The sequence below is a fragment of the Gobius niger genome (genome assembly GCF_951799975.1).
Source record: "Gobius niger genome assembly, chromosome: 1".
In the NCBI taxonomy this organism is placed as follows: Eukaryota; Metazoa; Chordata; class Actinopteri; order Gobiiformes; family Gobiidae; genus Gobius; species Gobius niger.
In genome coordinates, this window is record NC_136852.1 from 33,008,372 (window position 1) to 33,025,016 (window position 16,645).

A 16,645-nucleotide genomic window follows, 5' to 3' on the forward strand; every position below is an offset into this window, starting at 1 on the left:
ATCTACGCCAGTAAGTTTACGTCTGTTAAGTGGGACATCAACACAACAATAAGCTACTTTCAGGTCCAAACTGTTGAGAGCTTCATAGACAAATTCAGCAAAAAACAACTCATGTAAAATAAGCCTTCCTTGTGTATGGAAAAAAGAACTGGATGATTAATGTCAGAAAAGCATTACCAAAGTAATTCAAGAGTAAATGTAATATTTGGGTGTGATCAGATGTTTAAAAAGAGCCTGGAGTCGGCTCTACAGCAGGTCACAATCAGCTAAATCTCATTGTGGTGAATAAGGCTAAAGTTCCATTGGGCCCGGAAGTAATACACGTGTGGCAAAAACAATGACGGATGATAACGTAAGACCTGTGTTTAGAAAAAACACAATTTGCTAATAGTTCTGAGCGGCGGGACGAGTGCACTACATAGATGGACATCGGTCATGATCCCTCCTCCTCCTGGCAGTGCAGCAGTGAAGCATCATTTAAACAGAACATAAATAAACACAAAACATAGGCTGAGGACCTCTGACCCCCAGTGACCCCGCCTCGTCTCCATGGAGACAGCGGCTGCTTCGCTCTAATATCTCTCTGTACATTTGTATATTTCATAATCTTTACTTTACAGTACAGGACTCCACTTCACGTAGTCGCGCGGTTCTTCATGTCAGCAGGAGCTAGGTTTTTGTGCTTTTCACCAAAAAGTTGCAGTGCAAAAACAATAATTAATATCAATAATAATGATAATTAAAGTACCTCTTAACAGACAATGGATTATAAAACAAATGTATGGCACGACAGCCACTCATTTCACATATAGTACAAAGAACCCATGGGACCGAAGCTGAACTGAAGAAGGCTTGCATAGCAATGCAACGATGCAACGAGTTTAAGATATTTACAGCAAACAGAAAGGCCCTTCCTTTGCCGAGCCGAGGGTTCGTCTGTGGTAAAAGAACATGAGTGCGGTGAGCGGGGAATCTTTTCTGTCTGTACAAACTATACAGTCTGTGTGCTGTCCCCAGGCACACTCCTCACACCACAACAGTCCAACAGAGGGCGCTGGCCTCAACGCAGCTCCTCCTCAAAGTATGGCAGGCAGGTTACTCTGTGGAGAGAAGAACAAACAGGCCATCAGACGTTCTCTTAGTCATTCATATGGATTTATGAAGCCTCATGAGGCATCCGAGCGTTCACCCATCTCAAGACTTGAATTGGAGCTCTAGTACTAATATTGCAAAGAAAGCGGCTTTTTCTTTTAGAGAATTCACTCAAAATACTAAGATTATGTTATACTTTTACTATAGTGTAATTGAGCGTAGTCTAACCAGATGTATGCCTGCACAGTGTGGTTGGACTCACTCTGCCGTCAGCCGCACTCTGTCGCCTGTCTCCTGGAGCCACATACAAAGCTCGACTCTTAAATCGACCTTTGCTTCCTTCAGGGAAAAGGTATTGCTCTCTCAAATGTTCTACTGATCGCCATTCAAACAGTTTCTTTCCACAAGCTGTGAGGACTTTAAAGGCACATTGTGTAACATTTTGGATTATACTGTTGCCAGCAATTCAAAACATGCTCCTAATGACTAGCTAGACAGAAAATGCTATTTGGGTAATCAAAGAAGTGCTTTGGATGAGAACCTCGCCTATTTAGATTTGACTGCATTTAGTCAACATCTCCATGGAGGCGAGCTGGAGACGTACCCGCCCTCAGTAAGCTACAAGTCAGGTCGTAGGAGAGGTGAGCCGCTCACAGCAAAGACACAAACGTATATTTCAATAATAAAAATGTATGAAATAAAAAATAAATGCTTGCATTTGATTCTATTTATTGGGTAAAATGGTACGTGGGGGACACTTTAATTTTTGTATGGACTTTCAATTGTACAGTATTTTACTGTTACATTTTTTATGTGGCATTATGCTTCATGAACCTTTGATGAACTCGGTAACCTCCGCTCTGAACTCGTTCCAATGCCTCGATACAGAGCGTGACATCACTAGCACGTGCACACTTTGGACAACCAAGACCAGCGGCTCTCAACTGGAGTCACAGTTGTATGGTAAAAAAAAAAAATAATCTACTACACTCCATTTCAACATCTGTCTGAACTGTAGTGGTTGTATTAGTGAATCCCTTCACTTTCGTCACTTGGGAAATAAGTCCACTGTGGTGGGGCACACTTTGAGCAGAGGCCAGTCCCGACAGAGGAAATCCGAGCTGATGCACGTGTCAATTGTCCGTCAGAATTTTATCCGAGGAGAAGAGTTGGTTTTAAAGAGGAGTCAGGGAGTCTGTAATATCACAATCCATCTTTGAACAGATGGTTACAAGGACTTGGCAAGACAAAGGAAGCGTGTGACCCCAACGATCTTAAAACCAGATTGATTACAAGACTTTGAACGGATGAGCGTGAAGAAGCTCTTGGAAAAATAGTCCAAACATCCACAACTGAAAAACCCGCCCGTTTGGGGTACTTGGACTTTTCTCACACTGTTCCTCACGTGTTGAGAGGCAGGCACTCGGCGACGGCATACTCACATAACTCTCCTGAGAAGTGTCCCTGTCCGTTGGCCCCCAGGAAGTCTGCGTGCTCCAGGGCCGTCCACTGCTGGGGCTGCCGGGGCCCGTCGCTCTTGCGGGGCCCCGTGGAGCCTTTGGAGGAGGCCGTCCCCGTGGAGCTGTGGGCCCCGGGGGAGGGGAAGCAGGGCTTACTGTAGGGCACGCACGGCTCCTCTGGAACACACACACAGGCGGGGAGGTTTGTCAGCGGAAAGAGCGCCCACGGGAGAAGCTAGAGGGTCAACAAATGTGCCTTCAAGGTCAGCTACGAGGGAGAGCTGCAAAAAACGCTCGCAAAAAGAGCCAGAGTCAACCTTCTGAAAGCATTGTGTCTACTGACGGGGACAATCTGAGTCCAACTGGGTAGGAAAAGATTGATCAAAGTCATTAAACGGTTCTTAAGGAGAGATTTAGGTTCGGACAAAAGCCTGTCCTTGTCCTGACAGAAGCCATGTTGTAAATTACGTAACATTGCCCTGTGTGTAGTTTCTCGCTCTGATGAAATGAAAGAGACGGGAGTTTAAGCCATGATGAAAGTTAAAAGCCAAAATAGAAAAGCAGCGAAATGACGCCACAAAATTAAAAATGAAGTCTATTATTGTAACTATGGTAACGGTCAAAATACTGAATTTTGGACTTGGTTCATGGTTAATATCTCTGTAGCAGCTGGACCTTTCCACGTGAAACAAAAACTGTCACAGATTAACTAAGGTCTGCCTCATAAAGGTCTCCAAAAGTACAGACAATATTCAAAACGATGAAAGGACTTTGAGCCAATCCAATCACTTCCAAATAACGATCAGGGAAAACATTTGGTTATTTCCTTCCGAAACGGTGTCTCTCCCATTAACTTTATCGGCCCCTGCTCCATCTGAAATGGACATTCCAGAACGTCATGAAAGCAACCTAACATCTTATCTCAACCTTTTCACCCCGAAGAAAAACAGCATCCATTTGTGAATCAAAGTTAAATCCAAAACACCTGCTTCAATTGCCATCCCAGCAGTACGCAGGATGCAGATGTGCAGAAGGGTTTATGGGAGCTAGAAATGAGTTGGGCACATGCCTACTATTGTTGGAACTTGGACCAGGACCTTTTTCGATTAATTCCGAAAAAAATAATTACATATGGTTTAGTGCGATTACAAACATTAATCTAAATGAATCACACTTTACTTTAGTGGCGTAGACACTTGTTCGGTTTCCTTGCAGTTCCAGTTCAAGCAGCGATTGTTTTTGAAGTGTTTGAAATGATCACACAGAGTTCAAACGGAAAATTCAACCTGCGAAGACTCACAGAAACAGAATGACGGTGTGACTTTTTTATGACCGAACATGAACCGTTATTGGGCTCAGATTGAACGATGTGGAATGCATGGCAGTGATGAATGATGGCCAGGATGTTCCCCGGAGCCTGGACCCTGCTGGTGGTAGAAGAGACCTGGGTTGGTCAATCGACGAGCAGAACCGAGCAGAAGCCAGGCGGAGCAAGGGGTGGAGGAGGGTCGTAGCACGGCTGGGAGCTTAAAAAGGAGATCCTGATTGGCTGTGGTGAAGGTGTGGCTTGAGCGGGGTCCGTGATTGGATGATTGGAGTGAGCTGCCGGAGATGAGGTGATGACTGAATGCAGCTGGTAGGTCTACCAGATTGAATTTACACATAAGCTTCATTACAAAGAAGTATCTATAATATACCTCTAAAGAAGAAATACAACCCCGAAATAAATGATGCTTAAATGCGATTAATTGTGATTAATTAATTACAAAGGCTATAGGTAACTTGATTAGAGTCCCACCACTAAATTGACTTTTGACTCAGCTTTTCTTGTAGAAAAATGATTTCATTTGGTGATTTGACTTCATTATAGCTCAGAATGCCTCTTAAAAGTCTGGCATTGTTAAATCTCGACATTGGCTTGCAGTCTGCTCCACACTTCCGTGTCGCTGGTAAAGCCGTGTACCATCTGATGCACGGGACATGTGCGCGGTGTGGATGCCAGCGGACGGGGCCAGATGCCAGGACAGGCCCCCCCTCTGCGTTCACGAGGGGGCGTGGGGGGGGAGGGTGAATAATAAGAACCCCACTGCCCTGTCATATTACTGCGGAGAAAACTCATCACGGCGCCCCCCGCAGGGTCGCTAATGACAATAATGGAGGGGCCCGACCCGCCTGGATCCCGCGGTGAGCCACTGGCGCCTCAGGAGGCACGTGAGGAACTGCCTTTGTCCAACACTGTGTCAATATTTGCATTGCTCTGGATCAGGGAGTCGGCAGCAGGAGGCTGGTGTACACCTGTCGAATCTGTTGTTTATTTCTAAGCTTTGAGAATAAAAAAAGTATTTTTTAAAGTTTATCACTGTTTATGTCATCACGTGAGATCTATGAACATGTTTCTGTAATGCCATGAATTATTAAAACTGCATTGTGTAGCAGGGCCGTTGACAGACCAGCAAGGGTCCTGGGCAAAAAGGTTTTGATTGTCCCCCTTAATTCCCAATTTTCTATTATTTAAAGGGGGGGTATTATGCAAAATCCACTTTTTCAAGCTTTACATCATGTTATTATGATGTAGTGTTGCCTGAAGTGTTGCCTTGGCACATTCAGGTATTTTTGAGGAATCTGTAAAAACTCCCATATCCCATTTTAGGGATAGGTTTGCCAATTTTATACAAGGCAGTTATTCTAATTTTACAGACCAACAAAAGGTTTGGTCATCATTGTAGTGTGATATAGACTGGTGCTGTGCGATTGAAAAAAGCATAATACTCCCACTTTAATAAGAAAATGAACTCCTTCATGGGTAACTCCAGTTGACGATCCTGAATGGAAATAAAATGTATTTAATTACGGGTGTTTTATTGGTAAAATGCCTCGTAAATAATTATCGCTTCTCCTCAGACCTGACTCGTAACTTTACAGAGAGCGGGACACCACCGGCCTGTCTGATCATTAGGTGCACTTTAAATAAGGCAAACATGTTTTATCTTCATGTTTGATGAAAGCCGGGATCAAACTGCCAACACTTGGGTACATGGAGAAGGTCTCTCCCAACATAATTAGACATGAAGCTACCAAACAATCATACAATGAAATATTTGCACCGATTCAAAATCCTCCAATGATCTCCATGGAAACGTAGTTGTTGTACCCTGCCTCGACTGTCTGGGAGATCACGCGAGGCTGCCGATTCACACATGGAGAGAACAGAGCCGGCCCCAGATGGTGCGTTTGTGTCACCCACCGACGTCCCGGAGATTACGCCGTCTTTCCGAGGCCTGCTGCTCGCGTCGGAGCGGAGCATGTTCTACTGGCAACACTTACAGGGCAATGTGAGGGTGGGGGGGGAGGGTTCTGGAGAGGGGCCGGGGGGGTGACAGACAGCACAATCTGCTCACGGAGGGGCCCCGTCTCAACCCAGCGTGAACCTCAACCGAGCACCCGCCCAACGCAACTCCAGTGTCTGTCGGAATACCTGCCGGCAAAGCTATTTCACCATCCAATTTGGCTTTATGGTTTCGATTGGACGCCTGCAGGTTCCCCTGGATTACCACGGCCGCCGCGGGTGTACGTACACTACATCACTATGAAGGCTTCCTCTTCTAAACACGGTCCCGCCCAAACACGGCAGGAGCTCCACGCGCTGAACTTCAAATCAGCCGTGTACCCAGACAACTTCCTCACAAACCAATTTCACTTTTTCATGATTGGATTGACACAAATGCCGACAGTAATGCGCCGCTCTCATCAAAACTGCTTTACCACTTCCTCCACCAAAGTACAACAAATCTTACTGAGCTGTAGGTGTTTCTGCTGCAGTACTGTTTCAATCCACTCTTTGGGGGTTATGTTCATGACTTCAGTGTCAGCACTCTGGCTACTGTGGCTAATATTCACTGGACCCACTGCAACTGCTTGTATGGGTATAATAGCCAAGTACTTTTGTAAGGACTACAGCAGGGGTAGGCAACGTCAGGCCCGGGGGCCAAATCCGGCCCTCCAGCACAGAACCTCTGGCCCCCAAGATGATTTTGTGAAATATCATTATGCAAATAAGAGATCAAATACCTGTTAAAGTATCTGAAAATTTGAGAAATAGTGTCAGTGTTTTAAAAATGTCCTTTGCAGAACATCCCACTTGGTCATATTATATAATGTAAAACGGGGATTCTAGACCCAAAAGTCGGAACCATTTTCAGTGGGTCGCGAGTCTTAAGGGAACTTTTATTCAATATTTTCCATCTGAAAGTGCATGGGAACACTAATAGTGTTTGTTAAAATGTTTGTTATTGGGTTCTTGTGATCATAATTGAAAAAACGTGTGTGGAAAATACAATATTTTGTACGATATATGACAAATGACAGTTGTGTTTGGTTGATTGATGATCCTGGGGTAATGTTGGGTCCCAAAGCCCTGCCCCTTAAGAACCACTGATGTAAAACATTGGTATTTGCAGAAAAAAGTTATTTACTTTCAGCTACAATGGTGAGGTTCGGCCCCTGGTGTTTTGGCAAAGATGAAAATCGGTCCATGACGCAAACTTGCCAACCCCTGGACTACAGCGACACACAATGTACACACAATGTACTGCTGCTGCTACTGCAACTAGCATGTGTACTGCACAGGTCGTCATGAACTCAGTATAAACTTTAACCAACTCTAAGGAAAAAATAAAAAACTCCACGACTGCTATTGCTAATGCTACTGCAACTACTACTACTACTAAGCTTATGGTATACTTTATTAATCCCCCGGGAAATTCATTCTCTGCATTTGACCCATCCTCGTTGTGTAAGTACGATTATTGCTCCTGCCATTACAGTCACACGGGAAATCACCTGGTGCTGCTCCTGCGGAACTGTTCGAGTCCGAACCAAAAGTGGTTTGGACTAAAGCCTCATTTACACCAAAGTACATTATGTCCACGCCCAGTTATACGTACGTCTGCCGTAACTATAGGAATGAAATAAACTTACTCTGGTTGTTTACACCTGTCCGGCAGGTGTCCGTCATGTCTCTACGGCAGGAATAGGCTTCTATTCTATTTTTGACGGACGCTGGAGCCTCATCAATAGCTTTTTCTACAGCGCAGTAGTTTGTTTATCCTGCATAATGAGCCATGTGCCCGACAAAAGCGAAAAACACTGGATAATCGCCTACTTTTAACATTAACATCAAGGCAGAACGGCTTTTTCGTGTTTTGGTGAGACAATAAACAAGAAACTTTCCTGGAAAGTAAAATGGGCTGCTGATAAAAGGTACAGGGTGTAAATGAGGTGTAAATGGATACTAAATAACAAAGTAGCGGCGAAGGAAAAGCACAAGCATTAGCAAAGATTAGATCAATGTCTGTGTAGGCTCTCAGTCGTACAGGGGTCGTCCATGTTCAATAAAGGTTCTTGAGTCAGGCAGGTTCTGCACTCTGTAGTTGAAGTGTAGAACGTTTTGCCTCTCATCCAGTGTTTATCCATCCATCCATCCATCCATCCATCCATCCATCCATCCATCCATCCATCCATCCATCCATCCTTATGGCTCCTCCTGCAGGTGGTGGGTCCACAGAAGGACGGCCTCATGATTCTAACCGGGCCTGCTGGTCTCTCATAAGGAGCTTCTGAACCCCTCTTTGTCTGACCCGTCACCTCGGACCTGTTTGCCCTGGGAGACCCGACCAGGGGCACGAAGCCCCCGACAACAGAGCTCCAGGATCATTCAGGTGTTCAAACCCCTCCACCACGTTAAGGTAGCGGTTCCAGGAGGGGCCAGTATTTATCATCTCGGGAATAAATTGGTATTGCTTTCTGATTTTTCGAAGCTGCTTTATATTACAATGTGCCCCTGGGCTCACATAACAATGCAAAATAGAAAGCTAAATCATAGTCACGTGTGCTCGTTTAGTCATGCGTTTCAGTTTCGCTTTAGACGGCAGCGAAATCTCGCACAGAGCAGCACGTTTGTACTTTTTGGAAACAAAGCTTTTGAGGCGGCTCATGACCAGGGTCTTACGCATCTGTCTGCGCTTTTGAAAATGCATGGTGACACGGCGCCGTGTACTTAGCATTTGAACACAGCCTGCGCTCGCCTCGATAACACCTCCTGCAGCACTAAACTTAAACACGCTCCCATGTACCTGCTGGCAAAACAATTTCAAATTCCAATTCCTCTTTTACGGCCACGCTTGGCGGAGGACTGCTGAGCCCACTCCGGCTTTCCGCTTGTGTGGAAGCGGCGGCGGTCTCCAGCAGGTGCGGGCGCGGAGATTTGTTAATGCTGGATTTATGGACGCCATGTTAAATGATGTCTATTATCCATCTGCTCTTTCTGATTGAGGAGCACAACAGCTGCGGGACGGAGAGGAGAAGGTCACATTCTCCATTCTCTCCTTGGCAGCGGGAAAGAGAGAGAGAGAGAGAGGAGGGCGAGGCAGACAGAGAGAGAGCGATGGCATGGAGAGCTTTGCTAATGGCTAAGAAATGGCGCTAACGACGGTGTTTTGCAGCCAGCATGGAGGCGAACACCGGGGCCCATGTCACTGGTCAGATGAGTTAGTAATGGCCGCGGGGGTTTAGCGTTTGGCAGCGAAGGGGACGTCGTGCCAGTGGGTCGAAATCATTCCATTTGCTTCCGTGTTGTTCCAGATTCATCGAGCATTTTGGAAACAAGACGCCGTAATCAAACTGAAGAAGCAATCTAAATCAAAACACGTGAGCGGACGGACACGCTGAGGAGCTGCGAGAAGGAACTGACAGAGTGAAGAGTTTAGTCTTTGTTTCTCTCTGTCTCATATTCTATTGCAGGGGTAGGCAACGTCAGGCCCAGGGGCCAAATCCGGCCCTCCAGCACAGAACCTCTGGCCCCCAAGATGATTTTGAGAAATATTTTGATGCAAATAAGATCAAATACCTGTTAAAGTAGTTGTAAAAAAGGAGAAATAGTGTCAGTATTTTTTAAAATGTCCTGTCAGAACGTCCCGCTTGGTCATATATAATGTTAAACAGTGATTCTCTACTGGTGGGTCGGGACACAAAAGTGGGTCACGGAACCATTTTCAGTGGGTCGCGAGTCTATAGGGAACTTTTATTGAATATCTTCAATCTGAAACTGCATGGAAACACTAACTGTGTCTGTTAAAATGAATGTTATTGGGTTGTTTTGATCATAATTTCAGTCTTAAAGGGAAATCTACTGCTTGTTCAACAAAAACTTGCCTGGAAAATACAATATTTCATACGATATATGACAAATTACAGTTTTATTTGGGTCCTCGACTTGTCATCCGAGGGTAATGGTGGGTCCCAAAGCCCCGCCACTTGGGAACCACTGACGTAAAGCATTGGCATTTGTAAAAAATGGTTCTTTACTTTAGGCTACAATGTTGAGGTTCGGCCCTTGGGTGTTTCGGCAATGATGAAAATCGGCCCTCCGCGATGCAAACTTGCCCACCTCTGTTCTATTGTATGTGATGGCTGTTCAATATAGACAATTCTTTATGTTTGACCAAGATGGCAGACGACCTATTACTTTCAACAAACGGCCTGACCAAAGAAAAGTGCTCTTTACCTGGATGGAACTACCTGTTCTGATCTGGGGCTGCTGCAGTTTGTCAGGTCTAAGTTCAGCAACACTGTGAACCTGAACATCCTGAATGACCAGGTTATTCCACCAGCGGATTTTCTTCCCTGATGGAAAGGGCATATTCCAAGATGATGATGCCAGGATTTACGAGGCTCACATTGTGAAAGAGTGCTTCAAGAGGCATGAGATGGATCGGCCGCCAAAGAGTCCAGATCTGAACCTGGTTGAGAATCTTTGGGATGTGCTGGAGAAGGCTTTTGAGCAGGGGTCACACTCTCCCATCATCAATACAAGATCTTGGTGAAAAGTGAATGCAACACTGGATCTTTGGACGTTGCAGGAGCTTTTTGAAACAATGGCGCGGCGAACGGTGAAGGAATCGAAGCCAAATATCAGAGCGGGCTTTTTGCTTTCCTTTGTGTTTGTCAGGCAGTGTGTATTTGTATATGTTGTAAGGATTGTGATGCACCAACTCTGCTACACAATATTCTTAACTGCAATGAAGTCGGTTGGATATTAGTTTTTTGACCTATATTCACCCTAAACTTATTCAGAAGTAATCCTTAATGTATAGTAGTTCACATGTTATAACAAGTATAATAAGTATTTCGTCCTAATTGGAAAGTAACACTTTTGCTGACTAAATCTGGACAAAAACGGAATCTGAATGAGCTGATAATGACAAAAACCAAGATTTTAGTCGTTATTTTCGTCATTATCAACTCAGATATTAACACTTATATTTTTTTCTTGACTAACATGTGAAATTCCAGAGACAGTTCTGGGTCTGTGCTTTGTTCGTGTGGAAGAAAGTCCATGAAGCAGCGCAATATATTTAAATATATTTGAAAAACATATGAATTATGTAAACAATTGACTACATTTATTTAAAGGTTTGTTGACTAAAATTAGGCTGGAACAACAAAAAATCGAAAAACTAAATCACATTTTTGTCAAAAGACCCAAACTAAATGAAGGTGCGTTCCTGTATTTGTCCACACAGTCGGCCGCATCCGTGACAAGCACCGTCCCGAACACTCACCTGTTTTGTGCGCCCTGCGGGGGTCGTCGGTGCGGTCCATGGAGCCTAGCCTCTCCTGGACCTGCTGCCGGTGGTGCTCCAGGGGCCCGGACACCATGGGGGGCCGCTCCAGAGACGATGCCTTCCTGTCGCCGGGGGCCGCCACGCTGCCCACGCTGCGGGCCCCCTGTATGCGGCCCTGGCCCTGACTGGGAGGGGGCTCGGGAGGAGGAGGTAGGTCTGGGACAGGACACGGTGAGAGAAATGGAGGGAAATCTGATTATGGTTCGCTTTCATTTCCACACATTTGCAGCTTGAAAGATAATCCTACCACAGACTTTTATATAATATGAATGAGACCTCACACTGCAAGACCCTCCAAAAGAGTCACATGATGGAATGTGAGGTCAGATACAAGCTGCTCCATACTGGACCACACCAGTCACTCCGTTTACTCCTCGTATCTGCAGCAGCAGCACTGACTGTGTAGTGAGTGAGTGACCTCAGGAGCAGACTGGTGCGAGCTGGATATGAGCCATGTTAGCTTAGGTTTAGCACCAGACCGATATATCGGCCAGGCGATATTATCGGACGATATTAGGATATTTTCAATATCAGCTATCGACCTCCGGGACCGAAGAACTGGAAACAGCTCAGTTAGAGCTTTACAATGAACCCTCCCACAACGTCCTGGGCCTCAGGGGGCGGAGAAACAACACGGTGAAAACTGTTTGTGCACCTATTTTACATATTTTAGTTTATAAACGTTTATAATTTCAGAACTATAAGAGATAGAGACTTACCGTTTTTTGTTTTGGAATCTACTGATTTTTGTCTTTCAAAGAAGCTCCCTCTGAAGTAACTACGAAACATAATTAATTACACAGCGCCCCCTGCTGTCACAGTTCAACACCGACATATTTAGAAGCTTCATACACAGGATTATAGACAGTTCTAACATTTGGCCAAAAATATCACTGGTGCATCGGCCAATCAAAATACACCATAATAGTTTAGTTTAGTTTAGTTTAGTTTAGTTTATTGAAAGGACAGTGTGCAGGTACATTATAAGATGCTGCACCAGATTTAGAACTATGATAGAAACCTTTACTATAATAATAAATGCTTAACTTAAGGCTAAAAAAAAAAAATAGTTACTTAAAATATCGGCCTATATATCGGCTATCGGCCAGGCCAACCCCCTTTATATCAGTATCGGACCCTGAAAATCCATATCGGACGGGCCCTAGTTAGGTTGGTGAGGTTTCGAAAGCTGCGAACTTGACAGATCATTTTAACACCATCGTACTGACACCTCCCACACATGAGAACCGCCCCAAACTCAGGAAAAGGCTAAACTCCTCAGTGTGTCACTGGAATAAAGGGGCTAAATAGCAAGAGCAACCTGAAAAATAAAACTTCTGGATGGAAAGAAATATATCTTTAGAGACCAGGATGCTGTTGGTCCAGGGACAGCACTAAAGGAAGTGACTTGGTTCTTTCAGCTCAAATAAATGACACAAATAAAAACAACATATACATAAAAAAAAGGCAATAAATAAACATTATTGTCCTGTTTTCTGGTTCAAGATGACAAATATTTTAGTATAGGTATCAAAAAAAGGATTGTTCTTGTATTGGTATCATAAACCAAGTATCGTTAAAGTAACATGTTACACTAATAGTTCCCAAAGTCAGGGATTAAAAGCTTAGAGTGAACTATTGTTAGAACCCGTGGGATCTTTGGACTTTGGGAGAAGCCTTTGAGCTCATCGTCTATCCCAAAGCTTCACTGAAATTCATCCTGTTGACTGATAGGAGTTTTGCGTTCCTCACCGTCTGCGGCGGGGTCCCTCCGGTGCGGGGTGGTCCCTGGGGTGCGGCCCTTGCGCTGGGCTCTGGGGGCCCGTGGGTGCCCCAGGCTGTGGGAGCCCCCTGTGCTGCCGTCTGTGGAGAAGGGACTGCTGGGTCTGGGCCGGTGGGACAAGGCTTTACCTGAGGAGGAACACAAACAGTTACTAACTTTGGAACTGCCGCATGCTGGCAAGTGACAGGCTGGAAATGCAAAGTCAGAGGCTGCAGAGAGAGAGGAGGAAGGCAGGTCATCACTCATGCTGAACTTAGAACAAACCCCCCAGTGCTAAGGAGTTTCAAGAGTTTCAAACGGTCCTTATCCCACACAGTTTTGTATGGCCCAACATCACACCTGCCGAAGCAAAGCTGGCACCTTTGCGTATGAGTCGGTGTGAATGAAAGCAGAAAACAGAGGCAGATTGAAGACACGAAAGACAAGATGGCCGCCTTCCAGTGTGGAGTTAGTGGAGGACCCAGAGAGCATGCACGTGTGTGACCAAAACAGCCTCAGCATACACATCCACACACAAGAGTCTGTCATCCATGTGCAATATGTAATATGATAATAATTTATCACCAAATCCCTGAGGTCTTTCATCACGCTGATTATTGTGTTATTTCATTGTTTCATGTTTGTTTTGATGCAAATTGATGAAAGTCTTATATCATTACAATATTTAAGGCGAGACACTGCAGGTGAATGGGCGGGAGAAGATGGAGAAATCACTTAGAACCTTTTGCTGTAGATCACTGACATCAATCAAAGAAATAAATAATATTGTGAGGTTTCTGACATTTTACGTTTTTATGTACTGTACAATTAAGACATTTTATGCCAAAAAATAATAACATTTTCAGCAACAAAATCTACATAATAGATACAGGTTTAAATGTGCGGTTTTCCTTTGTTGAAATATTAGTTCCAAAGATTTACTCAGAGGGATTTTGGATCTTGTTTGGTTTCAGAATAAGCTATTTAAAAGGGAATAAATCTGTAAAAAATCAAATGTCTCCTTACTTTTTGGGTTCAAATCTCATTAATCAGGCAGGAACTAGATCTGTGAAAGTCCCTCTGAAAACAAAACCTTCAAAATACTGTTGAGGTAAAGTGTAAAGTGTAAAGTGTAAAGGCCTGTAAAGTGCTGATGAAGTCTTTCTGAGTCTTATGGAGCGACTAAAGTGCAGATGTTCTTGAAGAGTGGGGTGAAAAGCGTGGGAAACTGGCCGGTGCTCTGCAGTTTTTTTTTATTAATGGGAAATCTCGGACTTGCTCGCGACAAAAGTCATAATGGCAGAGAGTGAGTTTGAACAACCGATGTTTTCACCTGCAGCGTCTCGCCTTCAGATGATTTATGAATGCTGCGTTTCTTTCCGTATTCCCTTTTCATACTTGTGTCCCAGTATTGACGCCCATAGAAGTACTGAATGGACATCAATGACCTGACAGCGCAGCATCGATGCCCTTCACCACAAGGTCAAAGCTTCGACTCAGACCGAAGCTTTCTGAGAGTAGAAGAGTCAAAGTAGAGAAAGCAGCAGCTCGTGAGAGACAGGGCGACGGCCACAGCGGAGCCAGGGCCAGACACACCTCTCTTACTGAGGCTGGTGCCCTCCAGCCGGTAGCCCGCCCGGTCCGCCGCCGCCACCAGGGCCTGGGCGAAGGAGCAGTGGGCGAAGATGGAGCCGTCGGAGGAGCTGCCCAGGCTGGACCTGTGTGAGCGGCTGGAGAAGGGCGGCTCTTCCTCTGACGCGGACCCCCAGCCGTTCACCATGGAGCCTGCAAGGACAACGTGTGGGTGTCCCTCTCTCAGATCAAGTTCACTTTAAAACTTTTCAGGCGACAAATATAGCCCTCAGTGGTTTCCCAAAAAGCTGAAATGACTTTCCAAAGTCTGCAGATCAACTCTGTGCTTCAATCAGTCAGTGTTTCTATCACTGAGATCCCATTACCATGAGCATCTGTTTTAGTTGTGCTGGATCAGTGGCCTCTGTAGGAACACGACGCAGAGGAAATGGGAGATGATTTTTGAACAGGCCGCGGGCTTTTGTGTGGGTTTTCGTGCATTCCACCACCACCAGGAGGAAGAGGAGGAGGAGGAGGAGCGGCTCGTGCCTCTGATAAGGACATTAACCACACCTGTGCAGAGCGGAGCGCCCCAGGACACACTCCACGGCCGTCTGTTCTACATGTGCAAACATGGGCGCGGGAAACACCAAGGCAGACAGTTGTGACTTTGAAAGGTTAGACTCACTCTCTTTCATCTGAGTCCAAACCAGAGGTGCAGCCAAAACGTTTCATCAAGTCAAATGAAAATGTTCCCTGATCACTGTGACATTCACCTTTCAGTCGTGACACAAATGATGAGGAACAAAACATGACATTAGGTGAAATATTTTCAAAGGAAACACTATAAAAAATCTATAAAAAGAAATCCTTATAAAGAATGAAGTAACAAAACAAGAAAAAGATCTTTTCATGTGTCCATTTACAGATTTACTCGCAGTGGCACAGGTCACTGTTTTACTCAAGTAAGAAACAGATGCTTCTTTTTAATGTTAGTATAAGTAGAAATAGAAAGCACTGAATGAAAAAACTATTTGCAAAAGGACAGTTACTTCAAAATGTAACTGAGTACAAGCCACCTCTGGTCAAAACCAATGGTTCTCAAAGTGGGGTCCAGGGCATTGAATGGAGGGGGAGGTGTCTACACATCAAATACATGAAAAGGGATGGATATATAAAATATTTACAGCCAAAGGTTATTGCTATCCCCTCCATGAACCCCCACCTTAACGTGGTGGAGGGGTTTGAGCGCCTGAATGATCCTGGAGCTCTGTTGTTGGGGCCTTCGTGCCCCTGGTCGGGTCTCCCATGGCAAACAGGTCCAAGGTGACGGGTCAGACAAAGTGCGGTTCAGAAGCCTCTTATGAGAGACCAACAGGCCTGGATTGAATCATGAGGCCGTCCTTCCGTGGACCCACCACCTGCAGGAGGAGCCATGGGGGCTGGTGTAATGTGATTTGAGCAGCTCCAACAGCGGCCCCCACGACCCGGGAACGGGAAAGTGGAAGAAAACGGATGGATGGATGGTTATTGCTATTTCTACTTTTTTTTGCTGTAAGAGCATTACATTGTTTTGAGGGGACTTGTTACAGGGACTATACAGAGTTTAAAAATGTTAAAATTAAGTATTATCCTCCCCGTACATGTTACAGCCATGTCCTAATGTGTAGAATGAGCTCAGACCTGTTCACCACAACTGCCTCTAAAATCTGCACTGTCACTCACAGAGGTGTTACTTCAGGTCTGAAGTGCCGTCATGCACGAGCTTAATATAGAAGGTGCAGTTCCACATAAGACCTGAGGTGGCAGTAGTGAGTATAAAATGACCAACTTGCATCTAGTCTCTTTAATGGCCACACAACAGAGTTGGTGGGCTGTGCTTTGGGTACAGCACATCATGCTCACTTCAGTCACATACATACAGGTGCAGGTCAATGCAGATTAAGGTACAGTTATCAGGCACTTGGGAAAAAACGGTTACTAAACTTTTCTACTTTGAAGTTATATCAGTTTAAACAATTCAGTCTGCATTGTTCAGTGCCTGACCAAAATAAAAGTCCACACTCTAATATTTGGTT

At 44.9% G+C, this 16,645-nt stretch overlaps 1 protein-coding gene across 6 annotated transcripts in view; it reads right to left on the bottom strand.

Annotated features, from left to right (window-relative positions):
- Window positions 1-433: 433 nt before the first annotated feature.
- Window positions 434-16,645, bottom strand: part of robo2 (roundabout, axon guidance receptor, homolog 2) — a 567,892-nt gene continuing 551,680 nt past the window's right edge. For 5 of the 6 annotated variants that reach the window (XM_079559100.1, XM_079559104.1, XM_079559102.1 and 2 more), the window contains 4 exons: window positions 12,986-13,144; window positions 11,171-11,389; window positions 2,535-2,729; window positions 434-1,100 (listed from right to left, as the gene is read on the bottom strand). In XM_079559100.1, coding sequence (XP_079415226.1) covers window positions 1,099-1,100; window positions 2,535-2,729; window positions 11,171-11,389; window positions 12,986-13,144 — 575 coding nt within the window. In that variant the 3' untranslated portion in view covers window positions 434-1,098. The remainder of the gene's footprint in view (window positions 1,101-2,534; window positions 2,730-11,170; window positions 11,390-12,985; window positions 13,145-16,645) is intronic. The other variant, XM_079559103.1, reaches the window with a different exon arrangement.